Source organism: Gasterosteus aculeatus, chromosome 17 (genome assembly GCF_964276395.1).
Source record: "Gasterosteus aculeatus chromosome 17, fGasAcu3.hap1.1, whole genome shotgun sequence".
Taxonomy (NCBI): domain Eukaryota; kingdom Metazoa; phylum Chordata; class Actinopteri; order Perciformes; family Gasterosteidae; genus Gasterosteus; species Gasterosteus aculeatus.
In genome coordinates, this window is record NC_135705.1 from 5,519,474 (window position 1) to 5,547,405 (window position 27,932).

Here is a 27,932-nt window from a genome sequence, read left to right on the forward strand (position 1 = left end):
CATGCAAATCTGACCCAAACATCTCCTTTTTGGAGATGTTTTAAGTAAAGAATATTTCTCAAAGAAGAAACAGCTATTGAAGAGCAGCTACTGCACACAGTATTTGTTGTGTTATATGGCTGTATATGAAAGCTTTAAAGTCTAAAGTTGAGTTCTTTCTTACTGCACCACAGCGAGCAGAAGGCAGATGCTTTTAGCGGATATGATCTAAAAGCGCAGCCAGTTGTATTGTGCTCATTGTGTCTTATGAAAGACCGCCATGTTTAACAACACCACACACCTTTTTCAACACTTGGGGCGCGCAGATAGAAAGAAAAAATGGCGCTGGCTGCTGGAGAAGGACCCTCGCGCGGAGAACACCCTTCAGAGTGTTTACAGAAGCAGCTCCTCACAAAGTTCTGCTTCATCTTTAAAGATCTTCAACAACAACTACATGAAAAGCTTTTCTCCAAGATTCATCAGGACGGAACATGAGCGCGCACCAAAGCGTGCTTTTAATGTAGGCATAAATGGGAATGCTTGGCAATTTACGGATCAGAAAGTGATGAACTAGCATTTGTTAGCTCTTTTAAATATTTATGAGTTAAATAATACATTACACATTAGTGGAGTGCTAAAAAGATCAAATTGAAACGGGCCGAGCATATGAGGTCCTGATAAAAACAAGGGGTTTAAAGATGAAGGCTCGGATCTCTAATCGTAATTGGTCCCACTAGATAGCTAGAGTACAAATGCACAACAAAGTAATGTTGCGCGAGGCTCCGCCTTGCTTTTAAAAACTCATAATATTCACACAACATTAGATCCCGTGTTTTGCCGCGCCAGCTGCGCACAAAAGGCAGCTATGAACAAAGACATTCCTTTTGCATTTGAAACCTCCCCCCCCCATCCGTGGCAATCTCCAACTTCCAATCATAATTCAAAACGCCATCACCACACTTCTTAAAACACGAGGAAACAGCTTCAGCAAAATAAGTGGTGAGCCATGCGGGAAGAACAAAAAAAGAGGAAAGCAAAGGAAATTGAAATCCATTAATTTTCCATTTGCTATGGACTTGCTCTTTAAGGGTCCTCACAAACCAAGAAGCATTGAAAAAACAATTAATCAAACATGAATGGCCTATCATAGCTATAGCAGACGCATTTCCATGGCAACAGCCTCCAGGCAAAATCGTCACCCTTTAATCTGAGCCGCACCATGTTTAATACAAACAAGAGGGAGACATGCAGGGGGTTCACCGGGGGGCAGGAGCATCATGGGTGCAGGGCGTCAGGCTCGTAAGGGGAGAAACAGAAGAGGGTCACTTGCAAACTGTACCCAAAATCTATTGGGAAATTCCCATTTCAAATCACTGATTTGTGACCCACACATATTATTATTGTTGCGGAACAAATTCTGCGCATTTCCTGCTTATAATTTGAACCCAGCGGACTTCCAGAGGAGGAGGAGCGCTCTGTCCGTGTGAAGGTACAAATGTAGTATTGCACGTCACTAAAGGTCTATAGAAACTGATTCTTCAGCCACTGTATAAAAGCAAAGTCCCGTCCGTCACAGAGACACCGATTGTTAAGCGTGAACGTGTTTCCAGCCTTATTCCATTTGTTAAAAGCATCTGGCACCTAGAGGACCAGTGACCAACGCTCACACCATCCCTCCCGTGCTCACGGTGGTTTTTAGTCGCTGCTTTTCACCTGTGCGAGACGGAAAGAGCAGGAAGTTATCACATAGCGCCATCAAGCCGGAGCTAAATAAAGCGAGCAGCAGACGGCTGTTCAAATATTATGAAAGAATCTGACAAAGGTTGCCGGTTGCCATAGGTACTGTATGCTAATTCCTAATGGTATCACCTGAATGGGAGGGAGGTAGAAGGGGGGGAGGGGGGGCGATGAGTAACAGGACTTGGTTGGTCACTGCACACTCTGCTGTTGGTATATAACATATGAGGCCTTCTCACTTGTCATAGACAGCATGTAATACGAATGTATTTTCGGTGCAAACCAAAAAGATGGTTATAGGTTCAACAAGATGTCGTTGCAAGTAGTGAGGAAGTTCATTTGTTGAATACCTTGCTGATTGTTTTTCAGGTTTTTCTCTATTTCGTTCAACGATTATGACCCAATAAGTGACGAACCTGCGCCCCGCAGTGCCTACTAATCCATATTTAGATTACTCATAGAGCTGGATTCTTTCGGTTCTCTCGGGTATCGTGGCTGTGCTTAACCTCCGGCAATTTAGTTGTTTGTTGTAAAGCCCTGGGAGATCTGAGCCTCTCATAAGTAGAGAGAAGCAAAAGCGAGAGAAAAAAAGGAGGGATGACGCCGGGGAGGGACACAACATTGGAGAAAGACAAAGTCAGCACGAGGACGGTTAGATGTTGCTCCTTGGTGACGAGCGGCCGGGCGGCCTTAAGCTGTGATGTGAAGCCAGGTAACTCCGTGTGAGCGCGCTCCTCCGCCATGGTTACGCCTGTCCTGTTTGTATTCACATCTTGTACATCATAGTCAAATGGGAGTCAAATAACAAAGGCTTTCCAATTACGTGCAGCGCATTGTGTGTGAGATGGAATATCACAAAGCCATTGTTCTCCTGCTCCTGTTGACCCTACCTTTGAAATGGTTTCACGGCCGCTCCAATTGCCTGCACCATTTGATTTAGCTAAGGGGATTTGACCACGGGCACAGGGATGAGAAAAAGGGGGCCAGGAGGAAGGGAGACGAGAGACCGAAGCGGCAAACCTTCCCTCCGTCCCTCATGACTGATCGTACCCGTCCGCGGCGTCCGTTTTTCGTCGTCATCATTTAAATTAGCAGGGTGATCGCCGTGCGAGGGTTTTAATGCCGCAGCCTCGTAATAAAGCATGTAGCGCTTCAACTTTTACCATCAATACATCCATCAAAAGTCAATAAATCCTAAACGTGCCGGTTTTCTTAACTAAAGCGCGGGGTCCATTCGCTTTTAGTTCACACACTTAATCATGCAAATTTGGTTTGCATGACAGTTTGGTAATCCTGCAGCGGAGACGTCACCTGTTGTTCAGCTTCTTATGGCGCTCTGAGAGAGCCTGCCGGTCCCGTCCCGCCCCCCGTTTGAACGCACAGTGATCAACGCTCCCGAGAGTCACCGAGACGTCCCCCTCCTCCACCCCCTTCCCCCCTCCCCCCCTTCTCCGGCTCCCTGCTTGACTGGAGCCATCTTGTTCAGAGTGATGGCTCACTCACACAGGTTCACGGCTCGCTATTGTAAAATCAGCCGGCGTTTAATTGAAACAAATGACTATAATAATAGAACATTATCCCTGCAGGCGGCCAGCCATGACAGCTTTAATTAGAGGCGCGTTCAAGACTGATCCTTCAAAAGCACAGCCGCCGCGCAACACGGCGGTAAACACCGCCTTTAGGTGGGGGAGCCAACCCCGGGCCCCAGAGCTACTTCTCATTCGCCCCCCGAGGGCAAAGCACTAACAACTCTGTGCCTCAAAGAGCCTTGCAGCCGCCCCCCCCCCCCCCCCTCCCTCTCCTCTCCTTCTTCTTCTTCTTGCCTCTCCCTTCATCCGTGTCTTCGGTTTATCAAGCTTATATGGACCCGGGAGGGTCATTTACACAAGCCGAGGAGAATTAATAAGAGAGTGGATTTATGAATCATACGCTACTTAAGTATGGAAGCGAAGGCAAAACGCTCCTGCTTGCCTTCTCGTGACATGAGACGGATGCCAAGTAAGGAGACGAGATGGGCAGCTGATGTTTAGGAGGAGGAACACTCCTAACACCTCATTTGACTTATTTTAAAACAAATTTCAGAAAATATCATTCAATAAGAAAAGGAGATTTTGATTCAGCTGTAATATGATGCTATAATCCAGGTGCAGTACGAGCCGACTGCATTTATCAACACGCTATTAAAAACTAATTTTGTTTAACAGCTTGGCAGTGACTCCACGTTGGCAAAACAAGACACTGTAAGGTCACTTTCAGTGGTTCCAATTACAAGCTAGTGGGGAGGGAAAATGTGAAATACTTGCTCTTGCACCTCCTGCGCTGAACTGAGATCATTTATTAATCTGGCAGAAACACAGCAATGCCCCACGAACTGACATCGCAGGGAGATAATTATGAGATTTCACATAAGTCCGATTTCACAAAAGTTAAAAAGTGAAACACGTTAAAAGTAGCCACGCTTCTGGATTGGATTTGCTATTAAATATCGTTTGATTTCTTTTAGAAATACCATATAGAAATAAGTTGTGCCGTGCAAAAAAATATGGATAAATACATAGAAAACAGAACAGTACTTAACGCCCGTGGCTCTTATTGCCATTGTTATTAACGACTAAATCTAAAAGTAGTGCCGGAGGCATTTTTGCACAAAGAGGCTGACGTGATTGACTGTTGGTTTGAAAAGTACCGCACCGCCCTGAACGCCTCGCAGTGGATCTGCGGCAGCAACGAGGCGGTGGTTGATTCGCAGGCAGCAATGTCAGGATGTCCCCCTCGGCGCCATCCTCCATGTTCCTCATTACTGCTAATGTCAGAACCTCCTTTGCCTTTATACCCCTTCCCCACCTCCCCCCCCCCAAGTTCCCCCTCTTGTTCCTGCAGTCTTTATTCTCTCTCACTGTCTCTTTCTGTGCCCGGGCCTCGCCCCCCCCCCCCCCCTCAGCCCGGGCGTGTCTCCCAGCTCACCTCACAAAGCGCGGCGTCAGAGAATCAGAGGCTCGCCTGACATGACATGCAGGAGACGGCTGTGAGGAGCGGCAGGGACACACACACTCTTGACAGCGGAAAGTCAAGGCTCCTCCGCCGCCACTAATGAGACTCCTGGCTGCCGCGACACTTTGTGCGCGCCAGTGTGTGTGTGTGTGTGTGTGTGTGTGTGTGTGACCGTGCTCGCACCGACAACAATAACAACAACAACAAAATGTAGATGCAGAAATAACGAAGAGAAAAACAAGAAAGTGCAGAGAAATGAAAGGTGGGTGCATACAGTACGGTGCAGGTCACGGGAAGGTGACTTTCATGTGTGAAAGAGATATTTCACTCATCTCTGGCAGAAGACGTCTTCGACTTATTCTCCTGATTTTGGACCAGATCAAATGCTACAGACGGCGTATTACCGGGCAAATGATGATCACACGGTTCCCTGCGTCACGGTGTGCATGACGCGCTTTTCTGATTATGAGAAAAGAAAACGGACTTTGTTAAATAATTGCATTAAAACAGGTTTAATGTTGTTTGCTTTCTACTGCAACACCACACACACACACACACACCGCTAAGTGTCACGGGTTCTTTTGCTCAGAAAATAGTTCTGGAAAAAAGAACAAACAAATTAGCTTTTGCATATACGCTTCAGTAAGCGAGCAAAATTATTATGTAACTTTTTGTATTGTAAGTACTCAGAATCGGATGTTTTGATTTGTGTTTGTGTGGTGTTGTTTCCCTGTTTTAAAATGACCAAAACAGAAAACGAGGTCCTGCATGTGATGTGAAAACAAAGAAATACTACTTTATGTCTCTGGTGAGATTCGTGCCCTGTGATTTTTTGCTGTCTAATAATTTCAAGAATCCTTTCCTGCGTCACCGAGAGCCAACGCCACTCAGAAATCCAGCGTGTAACTCTTTGGCCTCGTGGTGCTGCCTTACAGTGTTACATGAATACACAAAGTGTGTTAATCTCTTGCGGTACATTAGTGGCGGCGTTGTGCTGAAGGGGGGGCGGAGGAGGGTGGGGACACGTCCCCGGGTGAGATGACACGGGGACGTCTCTCCGCCGCCACCGGGGGCCGAATATTCCTGGTGGCGAGTACAGAATGAGCTGATGGATGGTGGAGATAGGGCACAGTGCAATATGGACACGATTTCATGGCGTGATAAATCTCCGCGGGGCCCCGTAGCTAAGTGTAATATGAAATCCTTTATCTATGTATCTGCTTCACAACACCGGCTATCTCCCGCAGATGAACCTGCCTTTGTTTCTTTAGCTGTTCTTTGTTTGAATGCCGCCGTTGATCACGTCTACACTGAGGACGAGGACGGTGACCACGACGTGTGTGTGTGATAATGCGTCTTTTGCTCAGTTGTATTTGAAATAAGATGTGATGAATTATCTAAATTGAAAATTGTCACCATGGAGATTCTAATCCGTTACCTACGACCACACAGATAGGTGGTGTTAATAAAAGGGATTTGGCGTAGCACTCCAAACCGCTCTTTCTTTGAACAAAACAAGTTTAAATTACACAGTAGAATTTATGTCCTATAACCGATCCTTTTAAAGTTTGGTTTGTGTGTTATTTAACACCATCTCTGTAGCACTACTGATTATAAATAAAGAATTTAAGTCGCCACCTTATCCTGTGATTGGCTTAATCCAATAATGTTAACTGACTTTATCTGGGTGGAGAAAATAAAGGAGCTGCCGTTGCAATGAAAATCCCCCCAAAATGATGAAATTGGAAAGTAATGTATATTTCTTTTAAGATATTTCTTAATATACAACTACAGTTTCATATCACATTGCCAGAGAAGAAAGTCACTTCTCCCAGGAGATGAGAAAAGAATTGAATTTTTCCTTATCGGTCATCTATTTTTCCACAGAATGCTATTACTTGCTGCCTGCCGTTGCTAGGCAACAGGAAATATTAATAGGACCTTTTATTAGCTAGGCTTTACCAGCGGAGTACTAAAATGAGGAAGTGGAAAACATGAATGTGTTACATAAATCTCTGAACCTTTCAGGGTTTGCACAAGTCTCTGTTTGTCCAGTGATTTATGGCTGTGATGGTTCATTTATGGGAGAGGGAGGTGTGAAATGCCAAATGGAACATTAGCCTAAGGGACAATTTGAAAATAAATAATCACAAAAAAGTGGGGAAAAAAGGAGAGGAACCGTTTAAAGAACAGCCGATTTCAAGAGCCCATCAAACAAGCAAGTGCTATTTTGCTTCTGCCGAGGGCATTGATGGTTCAAAATCACCTATGCCTGAATCAACATTGGAATAACTAATACAAGTCCCATTCTATCAGCGGGGTTGTTGAACTGTGGTGGAAAGCGGCAGACATTCCATCATTTTCTGCAGACGCTTTAATCCCTTTAAAAAATGACTGAAAATGAAGGTCTTTCAAAGGAGAAATAGGTTTTCTTCATCTGAATGAAAAGTATAGAAAAAGGCAAAGCCTCAGAGAGCAGGAAGTCTTTAAAGGGAAAAGGTAAGACAAATTTAAAGTCCATATTGGAAAAAGTCTAAACACATTTAATTATAGTAAGTCGCTTGATAACAGTCAAGGTGACGTACAGATCTTTTTTTTTTCAGACCACAATTTTTTCTATAAATGCATCACCTCATCTTTCATCCACCGTTTCTCCTGTTTTCTGTTCCTAAAAAAACAAAAACCAGCAGGTGTACAGTATGTGATAATCGTTTGGTGAGACCCTGCATCAGAGAGAGAACACGCTCAAAAACACCACAGCGCTCTTATCATTAATTCATCCCAGCTTGTCTGTGACAAGTTTAGTTAACGTTGCAGCTCATATTTCATTCACACAGTCTTGCAGAGCGCGCACCTGCCTCCAGCACTTAATGCCTCGCAGGAAAGAAATGAAGAGAGGAAAGAAAACACAAGCATCCACCCAACTTAACATGACAATCAGGGAGGGATTGACACTTTTTTTTTAATTAACCTCGACAACTGCAGATAAAGAGCCTGCGAGGAATTTCTCTTGCACTTAAATGTTGGTAACAAAAGAAATTAAGCGTATGAATTTGAATATGAATACAGCAGGCAGACCACCCTCGTTTCGGATGACCTGACCCGCACCTGGGCGGATTTACGTCTTGTGCTCTGGAAAATAACAAATGAGATAATACCTGTGAGTTGGATGGAGCTAAGGCTGCATATAGCGGCTTCTGCTAATAAATAGCCCTTACGCATAACATCCCCTGGCTGATTATACATTCATCATCTGTTACATATTCAAAGCATCACACCGAGCCAGTTTGATGATGGCTAATATTGCATGCATCATTGAGGAACATGAAAAAAAAAGAGACCTTAATCAAAGATAATTTATTCCACTCGCAGGCACGCATATCATACGCGTTTAAGGGCGCATTTTAAATGTGCCGTGATTGAACATAGATCCTCTCTGTTCAAACGGATTGCAGATGTTGTTGTCCTGGAACAGGTGTGAATCTAATAAAAATCAGGCCAATGATAAAATAGGTTTGCTTTTGGTAAGTTTTCTAGTAAATAAAACAACAACGAGGCCACTTCACTTGTGAGTCCAGCAATGATGCAGCAGCAGCAGCAGCAGCAGAGATGAGTGTCGTTCTGGGCTGTATTGATACCATCAATGCAACCTGAGAATGGCTATTAAATATCTAATGTGTTTTGGAACTTGTAGATGCTATGACAGTGGGGGCATTAACAGAGAGAGAGGCCCTGCCAAGTGCATCAGAGCATCAGCAAAAAGAGCTGTGAGAGATATCAGGTTTGTCCAGGAGGGGCTCCAGACCACAACACAATAAGCACCAGGAAAAAAGGAAAAGAAAATATGAATTCTAAATGGGGTCGTTACACGATTAGGAAAGTGGATTGAATCATGTTTTTCATGTTTGTCAGCCTTGAAAAAAACTTAAATATTCACCACCAAAGAAAGTTAGCCTCTCTCAACGCCTGATATTAATGATTTAAACTCAAAGGTTCTCTGTATGATATTCAGTGCATCAAAATGGCAGCAAACAACCTCGTTTGAGTACATGTGAGGGGAATGTGTGTGTCGTAATCCAAACCTCTCCTTGCGTCGTTGACATGCGTGCACGTGCATTTTAGTGCATGAGGGGCTGTGCGCTCACGCGATGGCTGCAGCAGATAACAACGCCGGCCTGACGGACAGGGTCGCCGCGGAAACGTGGACCCCACCCTCCGGTTCCCCTCTCAGGTGAACACCGTTAGCCCTGTTAGCGACGTTAGCGCGCTGGCCGCTAGCCGCTGGCTCAACCGTCGCCATGTCGAGAGTTGTGTGCGAGCAATGGATATGCTCCAAAAATGTATCGAGCGACGGAATGAGACCGGCAATATTTTATAGTTCCGTCGTGTTGACAAAAAACAAATCCAGCAACGTATCGATTTCACTGGGAGGTGCGTCGAATAATCTGCAAAACATTTTGACATCCAGTGGCTTCATGGTTTGGTTTGTAAAATGCCTGAAAGGAGTGAAATTGTTGTTGTTGATATCACTTAATTGTTTTGTTTGTGAAACAGACACTTTTTAACTGATTATTAAAAAAGGCTAAATATCGCCTATTCACCTCTGCGAATGGCAATCGCCACCAATGGAAAGTTTTTAACTAAACCTAATTGAAAAATGAAAACAGATTTAACAACTGGATGCCTTATTTGTCACCTCAAATGTTTTCAGAAACTCATTACATTATACTATTGTCATTATATAAGAGGAACTTCCCAAAGGAGCCCCGTGTGGCTCTGAAACAGACCACAGAGCAGCGCGTGCCATCGAGTACCCTCACCAGTAGTTCCCCGTCAGCATTTCCATGGTAACAGCTGTTCTTTAATATTCTCGAGATTTCAGTTTGCATTTGAGTCAAATACCTTATACTTAAATCACATTGGTGCTCATTTAGAAACCGGGAGCTCTGAACCTATTGTTGAGACGGAATAACCTTATTCCACTCAACTGAATTATCTCTAAAACATCTAATCATGAAATCGAGGAGGTACAGAAAATAGGAGGTATGTGCTCATTTTGAATAAGAGTTACCTCTGTGCAATTTCTTCTTGCTTACCTACCAACAATGCACCCTCTCTCTCTCTCTCTCTCTCTCTCCCTCTCTCTCCATCCTCACCCCTCCTCTCTTCATCCAACTCTATTGCACTCTTTTCATTGCCCTGCTCACGTATTGAATCTGCCTGATGAAAACAGATCTCACTGCAGCACCACAATAGAATGGCTGATGCAGGAAAGATGAACCCTAATGGATTTTTTTTTCTTTCAATGTGCTCAAGATTGAATATAAGGCCTGACCTCCAGATGTAGTGGATCCATTTCAACAGCAGAGATATTGTTTATAGTGAGGACACAGAAACGCACAGAGCCACTTGGAAACACACAAACAGTCGACGGCAGCAGAATAATCCCTTTGTATCTACGTGCGCGTGTACTTTTTAGCACCCAAAACTGTCTAAAATGAGAATTAACCCTCGTTATTTATCAATCCATGTCAAGTGAGGTTTTCATTATTAACAGAATCGCATGTTTGAAACGCAGAGTTTGCTTAATTACTCTGCTCAACAGACTGTGTCATGGTGAGGTGCCCATTTAATAGACACTCCATTTTCAGCACAAATGAACCTCTGCTACGGTTTGGTAGCTTCGCCCCGGCCGACTATCTGACTTCGAAATGTCTGAGTTCGCTTAATACGCCGCAATGAAGTCGAGGCAGAGAGTCCTGGAAAAGTCTCCTTACGTGTTCAAGGAATTTCTCTCAGAGACGGTAAGAAATAAAAAAGGTTTGGGAGGTTATAACATTTTTATTTATTTTTTGAATCGCTGATGATCAGTTTAAAAGCTGTAATTTCTTTTTAGCTTGTTCTTTATCTTTTGGCTTCAAAATAATATTGAATACAAAAGGTAATTTGTACAAAATATCCCATTTAGAAAGTGGTGTTGCTCTTTGGGTCTCCGGTTTCAAAGCTGAATCAACCCAACAGGTAATCTGAGTATAAACTGTTTGCCGGCATTAGTTGGTGTGTTTTGGTTACATGTTCATCGTGTGCCATTTCAAACATTTCAAATGTCATGCTTTTATAGCACATGACCTGAAATACTCAATCTGTTAAAACCGCCGAGTGTAGCAGGAACAAATATCCCGACTGCTGAGCGAAACACTGGCCAATCAACCACTGTCTCCACAGTAAAGGTCACGACCAAAATGTGGAATGAATATGAAGATAAATGACACGCAAATCCAATTTCTAGGGGGAATATTGAAACATTACATATAATATATAGTATTTATATTTCACAGCAAAACCAAGCCATACTTTGCCTGCATGCTGAATGGTGTTTTAATCTTATCTCTTCTGTTTATGATGAACGTTAGAATATATTATGCAAATGCGCCTGCTTTATTTCATCAAAATCTTTAAATATTTCCTCAAATTTTCTGAAGACAAAAAGAACAATACAAATGTTAATAATAAAGAAACGCACAGATGTTCCCTGTATCCATTTCCGTTTCCTTTCTCATATTTCACTCAAACCGATGACGTTTTTTATATGTTAATATTGTTGACCATATGTGCTCTTTCTTTTCCAAGAATCTTTCACCCGTTAATAAAACCACGTAGACATTCAGCACCTTTTCACGCCGACAGCTTCATGTCAATCATTGTCACCTGTGTCTAGTTAGCCAGTGGGTGGAGCCATCCATTAAAGTTAATCACACACACATGAAATAACATTTCTCCTTTTGTCCATCTTCTTACTGGTGACATCAGGGTCCCGAGCGTTGAAGTCTTTTGCTCTTCTTTTGATTGACCAAATACTGTATAGGCTGGGTAGGTGTCATTAAACTTAGAGAGTTTTCACAGTTATGTTCTTGTGTGGTACTTTTGGTGGGAATCCCCCCCCCCCGTCCCCCCGCTGGGTTACCTAATCACATGCGGTGGTTCAGTCCAATTAGGGCGGAGCCGAGAGGGGCGTACAAAGCCACTTAGGCGCAGGCTGTGGAAGAGTTGCTGTTATTAGCAGCAGGCTGTGAGGCAGGCGCTTAGGTCGCTTCATGCCCGCGTCCCCCCTCTGTCCCGTGCTAATTTGCTGCGGACCTTTGTGCTTGCTGTCTGTTTGGTTTATAAAACCGACACATTTTAGGAGGACTTCTGGCTCGTGCTCTCCTCGGGTGCCGCGCAGTCACGCTAGGAGCCCTTCGTTTATGTAGACTCACCAGCAATGTTAGAAGGATCAAATATCAAGCCAGGACATAAATACCGTTCAGAGCATCTCTAGTGCAATATTTGACTTTTGGTCGCTGAATAGCAGGATCCCAAAAGACAAATTACCTTGAGCTCCACTCATTTGCTCATTTCTTTCCATGTGGAGCCAGATGAATACCACACAGCAGACATTTACTTACCGAAGCCTTTACATTATATATATATATATTTTTTTTTTTTCTTGTGATATAAACTTGCTCTTTTTCCTGCAGTTGCACTCAATGCAATTACAGTTAAGAGATGCTAATTTGCGGAGGAGTAGTTCTGTGTGGAGCTGCGGGAGCAATCAGTGAGCATTCATGTTTGAAGGCTTGACAGATTGACCGATGCATGCTGTCGAGGTAGATATGATGCTGATGGATTTACCCACAATCCTTTTCACCATGCATCGGCGCTGACATTGAAACCACTAAACAATCTTTCAGTTCCCCCCGTTTAGCCCCCTTTTTCATGTCTGGCAAAATTACGTCCAGCACACGGGCTGGTAATGTGTTTCTCATTAGAAAGCGCTTTAAAATGGGTGTTTTTAAGTGTTTTTGCATATTTCAAAAATGCTTTGATCATTTCTTAAAAGGTCAAATTTGTCCAATCTCCCCAGTGCGCCATCATTTCTCTCTCCCACTCCAAACTGCAACTATTTTAACTCTGCGTGTGTGTGTGTGTGTGTGTAAATAGTTTCTGGAAACGCCTGCACAGTTTAGTCCCTGTACTAAAAGGAAGAAGACGGTTCCGTCCGCTCGGTGCTACTCACCGAGGGCATCTGGCTGGAGACGAGGTGGCCGTCCTGTGCCAGCATGTTGGACATCATGAGCGTGGGCAGCTCCGGGTAGGAATACGGGTTGATGAGCCCGTTGTGTTGCAGGGAGTGGCAGAGGTAGCCTGTGGAGTCGTGCTCCATCAGGTGAAGGAGAGAAGGCTCGGGGTGGTTGGGTGGAGTGATGGGGGGGATTTCGTAGTCCTCGTCCCCGGCTCCATTTCCGCCTCCTCCTCCTCCTCCGGCGCCGCCGCCGGTCTGACCCGTGTAGTTCTGATGGAGGGGAAACAAAGAGAGATATCCGAAGATCAACCTCGAGCTAAGACCTAGCTGGTGGCCACATGGCGCCATTCCGTGTGGGTTGAAGATGTAGACCTTCGGTTTAGGGTGATGGAGTCAGAGAGGAATCGTTATATGCGGCGCCCGGGCGTTTTAAGCGCCCTGTTCATTTCCTGCAGAGGCCATGTTATGCAGCTGTTGAAGCACCTTCGACTTAAAAGATCGCCACTGCTTTACAGAAACGTACATTAATAAAAACCATATTCAGCAGTTTGAATCTGATTACTTTGGTATGAATGTGGCAAACAAAGTGTTTTGCTAGAGCTCTAATTCAAGCCTCTAATTGGCTACTTCTCCATAGCGATGCCCGCTGGGGGTCATGGGGGTCATTTAGAGCCCTTCAGGACACCCCAACCCCACACAGACATGTGTGTCAAGTTAAATGCATTAAAACCAAGATCTAGACGGACATAGAATGATGTTTTTTGGCAAAACAACGTTGTGTTGCCAAAAAACATCATTCTATGTCATGGAGGGTAAGTATCCATAGCAACAGTGTATGTTTAAGTTCCTAATTGTTAACTGTCACTTAAAAATGAAGTAGTTTTAGGAAGGAAATGTTATTCGTCTTACTTCTGCTTTGTGCTACTTAGGCCAGTTGCTGTTTGACCTCACCATGAGACAACAACAAACAAAACTTCACCATGACAAGACAACAACAAACAAAACGGTTACAACCATGCATAAGTTTATCAACACATTATATATATATATATGATGTTATAAAAAATTGAATGTTGACGCCATATGATTATCAATATTGTGCCCTTCCTTCAGGATAGTTGGCAGATTACCTCTTATTAACACATGAAAATCACATCATATAATAACATATTAGCATTGTGACCCCCTTGGGATTCCGTTTCTACAAATCGCTTTCTAAACTGTTTGAATTGTAATGTGTCGTTTTTGTTAGAAGAGATGAAATTCAGTCTCATGTTTTGAACGACTCATTCTGCAACAAAAACTCAGCGCTCGGTAATAAAGGAGCTTCTGTGTTTGTGCGCTAACACAGCGAGTCCAATCAGATCAGAGTCCTGCACAGAGCAAGAAGAAAAGAGAAATAGCGGGGAAATACAACGGGGAATGAAAAGCAATTCTGTCTGAGACTATCCAACTTGACTCCCATTGTGATGATTGAGTCAAATTAATCATCACAAATAATATTCTGGTGTCAGCCATTCAAGGGTTTTTTTAATAGAATTTTTATGATTCATGTCTAGCAGTATACATCAAACAGTCAGTTCTGCAACATTTCTGAAATAAATTCAATATCATCTTTGTGTAGGCTGTCATCCTCGGCAGCAGAGTGGTCATTTATCTCTCAAACAGATACTTTTAGAAAATAATGGGCAGATGGAAGAAAGGAGAGAGGATACACTCTTTTTTTTTTTTTTTCTTGTTTCACTCAACCTATAGAGGTGACAATAAAGCCCCGTTGTGGCTCAATAAATTACAGGTTTGTTAAGATGTATAACTAAAAGGCATGACGTCCAAATTATAAATTTGTTTTTGGGGAAACTGGGGAGAAAAAATCCGAAAAAATGATTATGTTTTTTTTTTTAAGAGATCGCACCCTTTTTAATCCTTGGCAGGGCAAACCTTTTCCCATTGGGATCGCACATTTTAAACACATCGAAACTGGCTGTTGTTTTTACAACACTTGCTTTCAGCAGGTCTAAAATACATCTAATGCCTTTTTAAATGAATACCGATCCGAGGCAGTAAGCACAAAGCCAGACGAGAGGAGGAATTTCATTAAGTTACAATACCTAAAACACCCATATTTAATTTGACCACAAAAAAGCAACGTTTTTACTGTGAAGCAGGAATGCAGACACGGACTCGGCGTTCATGGCCAACTTTCATCTTCCTACACGCAACACCAAATGAAAAAGGGTAAAAAAAAACAAGCGATTGCCTCAATTAGATTTACTTTGTCATGACAAAAGCCTGCACGATGTTAATTCTCCTTTCTGTCCTTTTTGAAGACGGATGTTTTTATAACTCTTTGAGGATGGTGTTTTTTGTTTTGGACATTTCCTGACATTCAATCTCCCTCATAATTGTTGAAGGGGAAACTAAACGATCCGCTGTAAACATTGGGGCCATTGTGTGAAGCGAGCGTCCCCTCGGAGCCTCTGCGTTCCCTTACAATGACCGCGGTGCAACAACGCCACGCTTAGTCATGATCCTGCATGATCCAATCTTTTTTCTTTCTTTTTTTCCGTGTGTACGGAGTGATATTCTCTCCACATAAACATTTTCCTTGGTCGCGTCTGTTGCTCTCGATTGTGCAAAGAGATGCGGACTGAGCATGTGTCATGTGCTGGATCGCTGTGAGCGCTCATCCAGTGCCCTTGATGATAAAATGTAAATACCAAGGACGTTCCCAGTTGGATTGTGGCGAGATAAATTATTCATATGCCTCTATTCGGAATGAGCTTGCATGTACAGAGCCACATGTGCACTCTGGCTAATGTATACTCTTTTTCTCCTTTAAAAGTAACATCCAAAGAGAGGCGACGTATTTGATGGATGGGGCGGAACAGCATGCGTCCTAGTATGGAATTATCTTTTCAAACAAAAGCCCCCATGTATTTTCCCAACATACGGTACTTGTCATGGGTTCACTTCCAATAGTCAGGGTCACATTCCTAGCATAAGCTACATTACATAGATCCTTTTTTTCTTTTTTTCCTTGAAGGAACATCCTTCAATTTCCCCTCGTCTTGATCAATACCAGCGCCATTTCCAATAGACAGTATGCTCGGTCTGCACAGCGAGCTAAACACAATCTGCAACATTTTAATTAAGAGACAGATCTCCCGACTGTAAGTGTTACATAGCAGCACACCTTTCATTTGAAAGAAACAGATGAATAGACAGTTGGTCTGGGACTGAGAGGGAAAATAACATTGATTGGGGAGCGTTCCAGCTTGTCTTTTATTTGGCACAGATCTCTCCCTCCCTCTGTAACTCTGCCTGAGTATCCAAGGCCTTCTGGAGATGATATTGACTGTGGCTAATGGCTCATTATCTGTACATTCTTATTCTCAGGTTATTGTTGTAATGCCTGATACTTGGTACATAACCCAATTAATATCACATTTTATGTTATTAATACATTCAAATCCACAATGAGGGAGCTGCATGCTGTTTAGTATTGGCATATTGTGGTACATGGAAATATTTGGTAATTGTTTTATTCCATTCAAAAACAAAACCTAATCTGCTTCTCAGATGTGAGGATGTCATAGACTGAATATTTTCTGGAGGATTGCTCGGAAAGAGTCAATAATTCAACTAATCGAAAGAATAATCAGCCGTAGCCCCAGTTGTATTGAATCATTATTATTTGATTATATTATCACCTCAAAAGGAACATCATAATAAAAAGAATTCAAGCCACACAATAAGAACTCTCATGCATTGGTATATTCACACGCATGGCGTGCAGACCTCAAGTCGGCATTGGTTTTTCGGGCAGAGAGGGCGGGACCAACCGCTCTGAGACAGACGATGACAGATCAGCCTCACCACTAATGTGCACTTATCTGCCTATTGGAGGGCTTTGTCACGGTGGTGATTTATGCTCAGAATCCCCCCCCCCCCCCCCCACACACACACACACACACCACCACTTCCATCACCACCGACGCTCTCCGTTCCAACACCTTTTGCGTATATCCGCCGTGCAGCGCTCTGCGCGCCGAGACAAAGTCAGGCTCCGTTATCTCCCGTTTCCACGCAGTCCGGTTCGCTGGGAAAACGGTGGATTTCTCTCTAAGGAAGAATTTTGAGGGCATCATCGGTTTTTACTCGCTCTCCCAGAGGAAGATTATCCCGTATATTTCTGAACGAGCATGTTTACTAGTTCACACAGGGCTCTTGTTTTAATGGAACGCAGCAGCGGCAAATATCTGTCGGACTCCAAAGATCACTTCCAAACGCTTAACAGCATGACATGATTATTGGGCTGTTTGTTTTGATACTCCCTTTCCCGCCCTTTCTCTCTCTCTCCTTATCCGTCCATCTCACTCAGGCTTAATTAAAGCCATAGTCCTTCTTCTGCCACAGTATCATTTCGGGGGGTGGGGGTGGGGGTGTATGAGCACACCACAAAGCCTTCTACAGCACAGCCCAAAGAGACTGGGTGGGGGGCAAAGATCCAGTTACAGTCACCCTACACCTCCACTCCTCCACTCTCCTCTTCCTTTCTTAGCCGGCCCGGCCCGTCCCGCCGTCCCTCACAGAGCCCAAACAGTTCTGGTCCTCCAATCGAAACCCCCCCCTCTTCCGATTATTCCCCTGCCATCTCATTTTCCCCTAAAACCGCCAGGCTGCATTATTTATCTGTCACTATGTTACTGTTTGGGAATCATGAAAGGGGCTGTGGGGACGGGGATGCTAAATCGCCATGTACTTGGTTTCTGTTTGGTGAAAGGAGGGGGAGGGGAGGGGAGGGGGGGTAGAATAATGTCACAGTCACGCTCTTTCTAGGAAATAAAGTGCAGCCAGTATCTCTTCAGTTCTGGCCGCACCCCAGGGGAAGAAATACTGTATTTTTTGGGGAGGTTATTGGAGGGAAATTATTGCGTAAATGGGGAGAATAATCAAAGCGAATAACAACTGACAAACGTCCGAAGATGCAGATGGCCTCATTCACCCCGAATACAGAGCTGATTACTAACCAACCTCCACTAAAACCAGCCTTCCTAATTGCTTATATTCTCTCCTTTTCTCTTTCATGTTTCCTTCCTTTCCTCTCCCCTGTGTATCCTGTTCCCAGTCGTCGTCGTCTCACTTGTCAGTCAAGGTCAGGAGGTCATCCTCATCTGATCGCGTGTCAGAGCAGATTAAAATCAGAGCTTTTGTGCCATGTCATATTTCATTATGCATTTGACTCATCTGGCAGGTCAATAGGTCAGTGTGATTTGATTGGATGACAGAAATGATATAATTTGTGTTTAACCCTAGGCTGTATGAGGCTCTGAGTGGCGTACTAATGTATTTTGCAAAGACGGGGCAGGCCTTCTCCACCGGCGACTAATTTGAAGTGGCACACCGCAGAGTTGAAGGCGAGCCAGAGCTATTGCACAACATGCTGAGGTTATAAGGGAGGCTTTATCAAATAATAAACACAACCTCCCTTGTTCCTCTTTTTCCTCCCTGTCTCTCGCACGCTTTCTCTTTACTTTGAGCTGACGCGAGAGGCCAGACGTGACTGCAGCCGCCTCCCGCACCCGATGTGTTGCCTTCCCTCCTCCTATCTTCTTTCTTTTTTCAATTTGAATTACTGAAAATGTGTCACTGACCCTTCTCCCTTGTTTTTATTCCGTCTCTCTATCTAATAACACTCGATTTTGGCGAGAGGAGCTGTCGGCAACAACAACCACATCGTTATTGCTGAACATTCAACTGGAACACAAACAACATTTAAATAGCTCCCAAATGACTGCACTGTATAATAGACGTGTAGCAGAAGCAAAAAAAATGAAATGACTAACAACGGGCTTAATGTTTTGATAAATAAAAATGCATCCACGCCGTCCTCTGCCGGTTTGCGTTGTGTGCAAGCGAAGAGCCGCGGAACCTGTGGTGGTACTGATATGCCGCCCCAGTGTAAGAGAAAACTAAACTAATGCGCTCAGAAAACCAACCATCAATGCACAAGATTCCTCGGTTATCTCGAGGGGTTTTGATACCGATGTTGATACTGTGGTGGGTGACGGGAGAAGATGGGAGGAGGAGGAGGGTGGAGCAGAAAGCAGAGGAGGCAGCAGGAAAAAAGGGGGGGGGGAGGGGGAAGCTATGAAACCAACATTTCAAATGAGGACCATAATCAAACTTATTGCCTGACAGGATGAATCTAGGATTACGATGTTACATTCGCAGACACGCGGTATTATTTCCAGTCCCCACAGTCTCTTCCTGTTTGAAGCAGCCACGTCTCCCGGAGTGGAAAGCCTTTTTAACTCGACTCATCGGCACACCACTGTCTGTTTCGCGAGGCTTAATAGCAGCGATTGCTACTAACGAGCTGTGAGCGCACGCCGAGGCCACAAAAAACAGCAGCAAGTCAACTGCTTTTAAAAATGCTGAAATACTCTCGAGTTATCTACTCTTCTGCGCTTACTGTCAGAATCATCATTAACATGTGGACAATGGTGCCGCTGTGTGTGACTGACAAAACTAATTATTGTTATAAGAGCAAGTAAATGGACAAAAAAAAAACCCAGCACAATGCAGGGCTGGTGGATCAGTACCCACTGACTCAAACAGTGTTGAACGTAACAAAGGGAACGCTGATGGCACAGTCATCCAAACAAATGTGCATTATTCGGAGAATTGTTAGGATCCTGTCACCCACAAAAAACACCAGGAGGAGGGGTGTAAAGTGCATGTGCTGTGTGTGTGTGTGTGTGTGTGTGTGTGACAAATGTCACATGTTTTTCTGACACGGACCTGCATGTGATAACTCTTTAATGCTTAATTCAACATTTTGTCGTTAACCATGATTTTCTTAAAACATAAACTTGCTCAGGCGGGCAGCTCTGTGTGTGTGTGTGTGTTGTTCTCTGGTTCGGAGTCAATGAGACTGTGTATTGGAGGCTGGCACAGCTGGTGGGAGCAGGAGACTAACATCTGGACCCCTCGTACTCTTGGTGCCATTGTTAATAAGAGGCTGGTGGGGCGTGGAGGGGAGTGGAGGAGACGGCTCTCCGCCATCAATGAACCTCCCTGTCTTCCACTAGAACGACGCCCCGCGACGCACACTTGGTGCTTCACAAAAGGCTCCACGAAAGAGACTCCAGCGTCGCAGCACATCCACAACTTTTCCAACGGGAACTGTTGGTTGGAGGTTAGCCGTTAGCCGCTAGCTGCGCTAGCAGTGTGCCTGCAGGCCTGGGTGTGTTGGTCACGTCTAAAATAAAACCATTGGTTGGATTGCCATGAAATTTAGTTTAGATCTTAACTTTGCCCTTGGGACCAGTTGTGATAACGTTGAGGATGAATGGTTTATGAAATCTACAGTTGTTTTAGCATGAAGCGACGATGAACGCTAATGCTAAACACGCTGTGCCGGATGTTAGCTGCCGCTGTGTTTAGCGTCACTGCCAGGAACCATTTACACTCTCGTTATTCCAATCAGACAGCCGCTAAGCGATGTTAACAGCATCAAGACACAGAAATGTTTAATTAAATAATCCGTGGGAAACTTCCTGGGACCATTTTACATTAATGCTCTGCATTCTCTATATCAGTGGTTCTCAACCTTTGTTTTAGTGATATAACGTTGAAAAAAAATGACGTAATACAAAGCACTGTGCCACCAATGTCGGATTAAACTGTTAACACTGAAAGGACACAACGCTTTGGTTGGGTTGGACCTTGTGGAGTTTTGTGGGGGTTTTTTTGTTTTTTTTCTTCCGCCAATGAAAACTCTAATGTATTTTTAAAAAATCTCCTGTATCCCCTGGAGTGCCTTCACGTACCCCCAGGGGTACACATACCCCCATTTGAGAACCACTGCTGTATAAACATTTAAAGTTTCTCACAACAGAGAAAATACGCCACCATGGATTAATGTCGGCTTAGGACTTCTTTCCTACCGTGAAGGTACTTCATCAATAATTAACTAAGTATTTTTGCTAATGAATCTCTTTCCCTCTCTAACAACCCATATGTGTTTGCAGCCATTGGGGAAACCAGTTTGACTACGTTGTGAGCTGTCTTTTTATTTTTAGAGACTGGAAATCTTTGCAGGCTAAGAAGACATTACCCATTGCACGCCATTTAAAATGATCTGGCACAAGGGTGAGTGCTTGGTGTGTTATGTTGTCCAATGGGGCGAGCGGCCTAAACAAACACATTACGGTTGCCATTGGTTTCTCCGGATCGCCTGGGGCAACAGGAGGATGAACAGCTTGGCAGAGCGAGGGCCTTACACAAATATACAGCTGTGCTTTTATACGCGGTGCCGTGTCAGATGAGTATTTCAAAAAGACGGGTTTTGAACGATGCAAGAGCGAGTGAGGAGGGCGACAATGTATCCCAATGACTGCGAAAAGGCCGTGGGGAGAGAACTTTCCATCTTTCCGCTGCCGCGACAAATATGCCTGCACATCCTTTTGCATTGTCTCCACTCTCTGCTTTGTCAGCGAACAGCTATAGAAATATTTTGGCAGGCTGCTCTTTGTTTTCATTTTCACAAAAGATGTAGTGAGGGAGTGAGAGAGGGGCGGGGGGGGGGGGGGGGGGTGGAGGGGGCTACTCGGAAAGGTAAAGGGATGCTGTCAGAGGTTTGAGAGGGACAGTTGAGAAAATGAGAATACGGGGAGATACATAGAGGTGAGATGGAGGTGGATAAAATGATGGAAAGACAGAAAGGAGAGCAGGAGAACTTGTGGGTACCACGAAGCCCAACGGACGGATAAATCAGGTACATTATGTGAGGTGGGATAAGAGGGAGAACATAAAAGAGATTGGGAAGCTTGCGGAGAGTAGTAGAGGATAAGGCACAAGGCAAAGGGACTCAATCGGAAGAGAAGGGGCAGGTGGAAGCGAAGGGAAGGAGGAGCCTAAACACGCTGGTCCCCAACTCCAATCCAAACAAGCGGGGAGGAAGCTGTAAATCAGACTAATGTGGCCGAGCTGTAATTCAGACCAGGAGGGCCGGGCCGCTGGTGCGCGGCACGCCGACGGCGGGAGCTCCACAAAACGCTGCCGCTAGGCTTTAATCAGTGCAACGATCCAAAGATACCGTCTCCCCCAATCAGCAGGCTTCCTGTCAGTCACCCACGGCTGAACCTGACCAATCCGGCTGCACCGAGGTTCCAGACGGGCCGGCTGTGCTTTGGGCTGCTGCCAAACAAGAGAATTACTCATCTAAACTGGAAAGGTGGAATGGGCCTTTAAGTCAGAGCATGGAGGGACGAGGTGACCGATTTGTCAAAGGTTGGACATAATGGACTGCGGGATCGTGTTCTACAATTGTTCGGCAGAAACAAATGGGGGAAAGATGAGGGACACATGGGAGCTGTGGAATAAGACTTAATCATATTCCTGCGACTGGAGTTCCCACAAGACTCCGGCAGTAAAACATCTCGCGGCACTAATTCTCTCATTGGACGCATTCATGATAAATAAAAATAACACAAAGACCTCATTGTAACTTCGGTCCGTCAGGGTGTTTTTCAAACTCAATCCTAATCACATCTGTTTGCAGCCATTCAAAAACAACTTTCCGTCGGTTCCCCAATCCGTCTCCGGCTCCTCCGTGTCTTAACAAACCGACCCAATTACAATTACAACACCCAAGGGGCCGGTAGAATCCCTGCCAGCAGTGATTTACCACAAAATAACTGCGACAAGAAGAAGCATCGAAGTAACCGTTTGAACATCCACCTGAGCTCCCAACATGTAAAACAGGCAGACAAACTTTCAAATCACTCGTCACCAGAAGCTGCCTTTTTAATACCTGCATTTACTCAAAGAGAGCGGGGGTGAGGGGGGGGGGCAATGCATTAACTTAAAAGTGAGTGGAAAAATGCAAATGCCATCCACTTTATCATCAGGCATTCAAACAGACCCTTTCAACTCAGCAATCCATAATATTTCAGCTTTGATGCTCGGTAAATGGCCACAGCTCGATGGTAACGTGGAGCTGGATGCTGCTCTCGTAGCGGTGGGACTAGTGTGACTGGCTGGGCTGCACGCACACACACACACACACACACACACACACACACACACACACACACTGTGCATGCTAAAACCACATGCAGCGTCTTGGCAGCAAAGACGCTACAGCGGCAGCCAATCAATAAAACCTTGTTACGCTAATTGCGAGATCATAATCTCTGTTCTTACTTCTGCTGAATATCCAAACAGTCACTCCATTAGCCGAATTATTCCCCTGTGCAGTCTCTCCCCTCCCCCCCCCTCCCCCCTTTTCTATTTTTCCTCCTCCTTGTTCTTTCTTTCCCCGTGACATATTTCTCTCAAACAGCAGTTCTGCTAAATGAATTCATAAGTCAGGGAGAAAGACATCAAAGAGAAACATTGTCAAGGTAAAGTGCTGATGAAGAACACACTGTCTTCCACTTTGCTGCAGAGCGGCGAGAAGGCGTCTCCGATTGACAACGTTGAAATCACACACATCAAAACTTTCCCACTGTGGTCAACTTGTGTTTGTGCGTCTCTCCTACATTGTCGCCAAGACAAATGGTCAGTTGACCCAATTGGGGGGGGGGGCTTGTTGACGACACGACGAAGGTCCGTAACCTCGTCATTGAATCAGCAACACTTTGTCACTCGGCAGGGTCGGACCACGGTGCTCTTGGGTACGTCAATGTGACAATGGCACTGACCCCGTTTTGTTGCGACTAAGCATGAGAACCCGACCGTCGAAGCATCTCGCTGCGACCGGAGCTCCTCTGCTTCTGTCCCGCGTGATTGTAACAGAAAATGTATTCATATAGGTGAGCCAGATTAAATAGAACGATTACATGCAGGAACTGAAGTGAGAGACAGCCGAGAGACACACTTTCACAGTTCGGAGGCGGAACCGCTGACCCAAATGCATTTAAATGCAGCGGGGGGTAGGAGGAAAAAAAGAGAAACGGAGTGAGAAAACGAGCAAAGTGAAGGGAGGGGGAGGGGGGGGGTAGAGATGTAAAGTGAGATAATAAAGCAGCAAACAGAGAAAAGGGAGCTTTAGGCAGTATGATTTGTTTTTACTCAAGATGGAATATATTGTGAATAGTGCAGCTACTGTAGATACCGTAAAAAACGTTTATTCAAGAGTAAAACTAATTAATAAAAAATGATCCCTGCAGCTGTGTTATCCCTCTGTTACTTTCACCGGGCATAAACATATTTATAGTTAAGCAGCCAATCCAGTGTATCACAATTACTTTGAACTATATATTTTTTTGCAGTATGCATGCTAGAAATCGATGCACTCCACCAATTTGTATCAATTATGCAACATATTTTCATCAATCAAATGGCAACGGTGTCCCACATCTCTGCTGCACAGCAGTCTGTGAGTGTGGTGTATGTTCACAGTGGAGAAGTGACACGAGTCTGTTTGAGTGAACTGTTGATGCACTGTTTTCTCTCACAATGCAGTGCGCACAAAGAGAAGAACACTCACGGCTGGATGAAATGTCTTAACTACTCCTGTGTAACACAAATCCAGACTCATCTCACAAAACAGAAAAATACCAGTTAAATATTTTATGAAAACCTTTCTTAAGTTTAACCGGCTGATTCATTTTAAAGAGGCACTTTGATGAGTAACAGCACAGGCATTGTAGTTTTTTTCTTTTTAAAAATGGCATTTCGTTTAGTAAATAGACTAGATGAAATAAAAAATACTAAATTGAAAATCTGTTTATTTCCTGACATCTTCCTTGAGCTGTTTCTCCACCAGCCAATTTGTGCACAGTGGACCAGCAGCTCCCTCCCAACTGAAGCCTCCTCCGGTCTGCACATTCACTTTCCTGCGTATATTTTATTCATGTCCAGTTTACATTGCTAAAAAACACCGCTTGGAATCAGTTTGGAAGGTGTAATTAGGACATTTCTAAGGAGGTTGCAGATTAACGATTGTTCCCATTTCCTCCATCTCTATGTTGCGTTGGCAGAGTGTTTGCCCACCCCCCCAAGGCCCTCCCCAATTCAAGCTGTCAGAGGGAAGAAGAGGATGAACTTGGTGAAGCGGAGAATAGAGCAAGGCACATGTCAAATATGAGGGGATCTTGAGTAAACAAAGTATAACACCGAGCAAGGCAAAATCGTCTCTCATCCCATCAACCCTTTTTCACGCCGTTTCCCTCCCTCTGCCTCCTTCTCTCCTGCTTCCCACGATAACCACCTTTCTCTGTCTTTCTATCTTCCGCGCCGCATTTCCCAAAGTTTTATCTGTCCCTCGGTAATTCAGCAAAGAACCTTGTGCACATCAGCGCGACTTGCAATCGCAAAATCAGCACCGCGGTAAAAAAGTACATGCGCTGAATAAGAAATGACCGATAAAATGAGTGGTTCTTAAGATTGTTTAGACAGCAAAGTAGCAGATTGAGGCATTTTTCACGATAACGGCGGCATCCTTCTAAAATCCACTCTGTAACAGAGACATTGCGTTACGGTTATCGAAATAAAACACAGGGAATTGAGTATAAGAAACAAGCAGCTCCGTCTCTCACTCTGGGCCTCGAGCCACACGTTAAGAAACCCGGGCATTAAGAAATTAAGAAAAACTGCAATTGCAACAGAAACACTGAACGAGTGTAGCCTGCGGGTCGGTTCTAATAATTGCAATTGACAGGGACAAATTCCCTGCTCCCCCGTGTGTGTCAGATGGGCTTATTCCCAAACTCCACAAATCCCCCTGTCCAAACACAACCATATGTTCTCCCAGTTGTTCGTGACCAGCTGTTCTGCAGTGTGTCTGGCAGTGACATGGTTGCCATGTTCTGTGGAGGAGCGCTGACTCCCCCTCAATTCTAACTTAATAAATCCTTTTGCAATGAGGCCAAAACTCACTCAGGAGGGAAGCAGCGGCGCGTTCTGCTTGGCTTTCACCAAAGCGAAAATGATGTGTACAGAGAGCAGTTGCATCATTTGAATGAAGTGAATTTGGATTTTATGATGGCAGAGTTAGTTTAATGGTTTGAAAGGGAGAGACGAGGTACAAGTACCTTCTGTTTGGAATTTGGATATTTAAGGTTCTCTGGTTTCCTCCTGCTGTACTCAACTGATGGAAATTTGTCATTAGCTCTCTTTGCAAACTGGATGTGCGAATGATTTTAACAATGTTGTTATTTTAACATGCTACTCTTAATTGGCCTGCGTCTTTGTGTCTTGTATACTTGGGTTTGTTATTCTATTTGGTTATCTCTCAAGGTGACACTGCTTTACCGTGTATACACTAGCATAAGTGCAAACATGTATAGACGGTATGAGCATTTTATTGCACCGGCATTGTACCACTAAGTACTTGTTGCCAAGGTAACAATTTATGGGGATGCAAAAAAAAACAGAAACGATACAAGCAAGACTCCTTGGCAGTGATTTGTAATTAGACTCCACGTTCTGGGAATAGAATAAATGTGTTAGTTGATCACGCTATTTAAATACTAAGGGTCATAATATTATATATTATCATTATTGTCCGTGGTGAATGTTTCCCCCATGGAGTGCAGAATGCATTGAATGGCTTGTTTACCGGGTTGAATCTGTCAGTATAAAACTTGCGTGAACTAATTGGACTATTTTCTTTGCGAGCCTTTCGGTCCCTTTGCTTTCAGCTGATGTCATATTACTCTAACTGTGGTTTCAGTGGAAACGATGTCTCGCCCGTCCTAACAAGCCAGAACAATGCTGGGACGAAAACGGCTGCGCAACAATCCCGGGGAACAGGTGGAATAAGAGGAACGGGGGGGTAAAGAGCAGCTATTCCATTAGAGGCAATTTGTTCTCACCTGGTTCGGCGCGAGGAACTCGTGGTTGTTTTCATTCATGTACATGTTGTCACCATCAAACTGCAGCGAGAGAGAGAGAGAGAGATGGAAGAAAACTGTTAGGCAGAAACAAACACATCACAACAGCGACAGAAAAACAGAGATTTCGGAGACACTGAAACGTAACACAGCAGCAGCCTAATGACTGCGAGTCCTCGGCTTATAGACCTCGGTGCTCGGGTGGATGTCAGTAATTACAGTTCATTAGAGACACGTATAATTAGGCCCTGTCGAGCTTTGTGGAACTCACACACTTCGTCTCAGCTCGTCGACAGCCTGAGAGTGAGTGTGTGTGTGTGTGGGTGAGTGCGCGCACACCTCACCGCTGCGATTCCACGGGTGTCACAGGGCGACAAAGGCACAACAGAGTGATAATCACAACACTGGCGCCGACGGCTGTGCAGCAAGTCGGCCCGTCAGATCAAACCCGCGAGGCGGCGTTTGCATAATCGAAGGACGCGTGACACGTAAGAAGGACAGTAGACTTCGATGACACCAGAGGTTGCAAATACTGAATGTGGGCGAGGGAGGAATTAAAAGAGAGCATGAATGAGGGGCCGATAGAGTTGGCGAGGAGGAGGAGGGTTGCAGCAGCGGCGGCGGCCATGCAGCCTGTGGTTGTTCCGGGTCTAGTGTGATTAACACTGAGGTCACAGCCAGAGGCCGCAGCAAGAAACACACGGCATATAAACACACACACTCCCAGAGGCCTCCCATGCCTCTCTGTCTGACACTATTTGGCACAAGCCATTTATTAGGAAACAAAACACAGCTCAAGTCGGCCATGGTAGTGGGTAGAGATGAATTACCGCTGCATTTGTAAGGTTAAGTAACGGGACAGAAGTGCCCCCGCAGTAACTCGCTGTGGGGGTTCTCAAACTGTGTGCAGGGACCAAAAGTTGGCAGTTTGTAATAAGCCGTGTTCTCCATGGACTAAATCTGTTGGTCGACATCCACCCTTTTTGGGACATTGTCAATGGCAATCACAGTCGGCTCACTCTACTTGAGTTAAGTTGAATTGTTGTTTCTTATTTCAGACATGACACACTCCGAGCATCGAACACACCACAGCACAAAGACAATTCCTTGCGCCATTATTCCGTTTAAAGCCCCAATTCCATTTCCGCGCGTTATCATTCGGACTCTGATGGGTCCGTTACTTCTAGTGCAATGACTTCTATCTGATAGCACTATTAGTTTGCTGGAGGAATAATCATTCTATTCTGCAAATGAAATTACTTTCTTTATTGCTCTTCGAAAACGGTCTTACTTGCTCCCCTAATCACATCGCGCCA

The 27,932-nt window shown here is 44.6% G+C and overlaps 1 protein-coding gene across 2 annotated transcripts in view; it reads right to left on the reverse strand.

Annotated features, from left to right (window-relative positions):
• The window catches only part of tox2 (TOX high mobility group box family member 2), a 74,673-nt gene that overhangs the window by 11,373 nt on the left and 35,368 nt on the right, over nt 1–27,932 (reverse strand). For both annotated transcript variants that reach the window (XM_040203896.2, XM_040203898.2), the window contains exons 3-4: nt 26,599–26,658; nt 12,764–13,039 (exon numbers count right to left, since the gene is read on the reverse strand). In XM_040203896.2, coding sequence (XP_040059830.2) covers nt 12,764–13,039; nt 26,599–26,658 — 336 coding nt within the window. The remainder of the gene's footprint in view (nt 1–12,763; nt 13,040–26,598; nt 26,659–27,932) is intronic.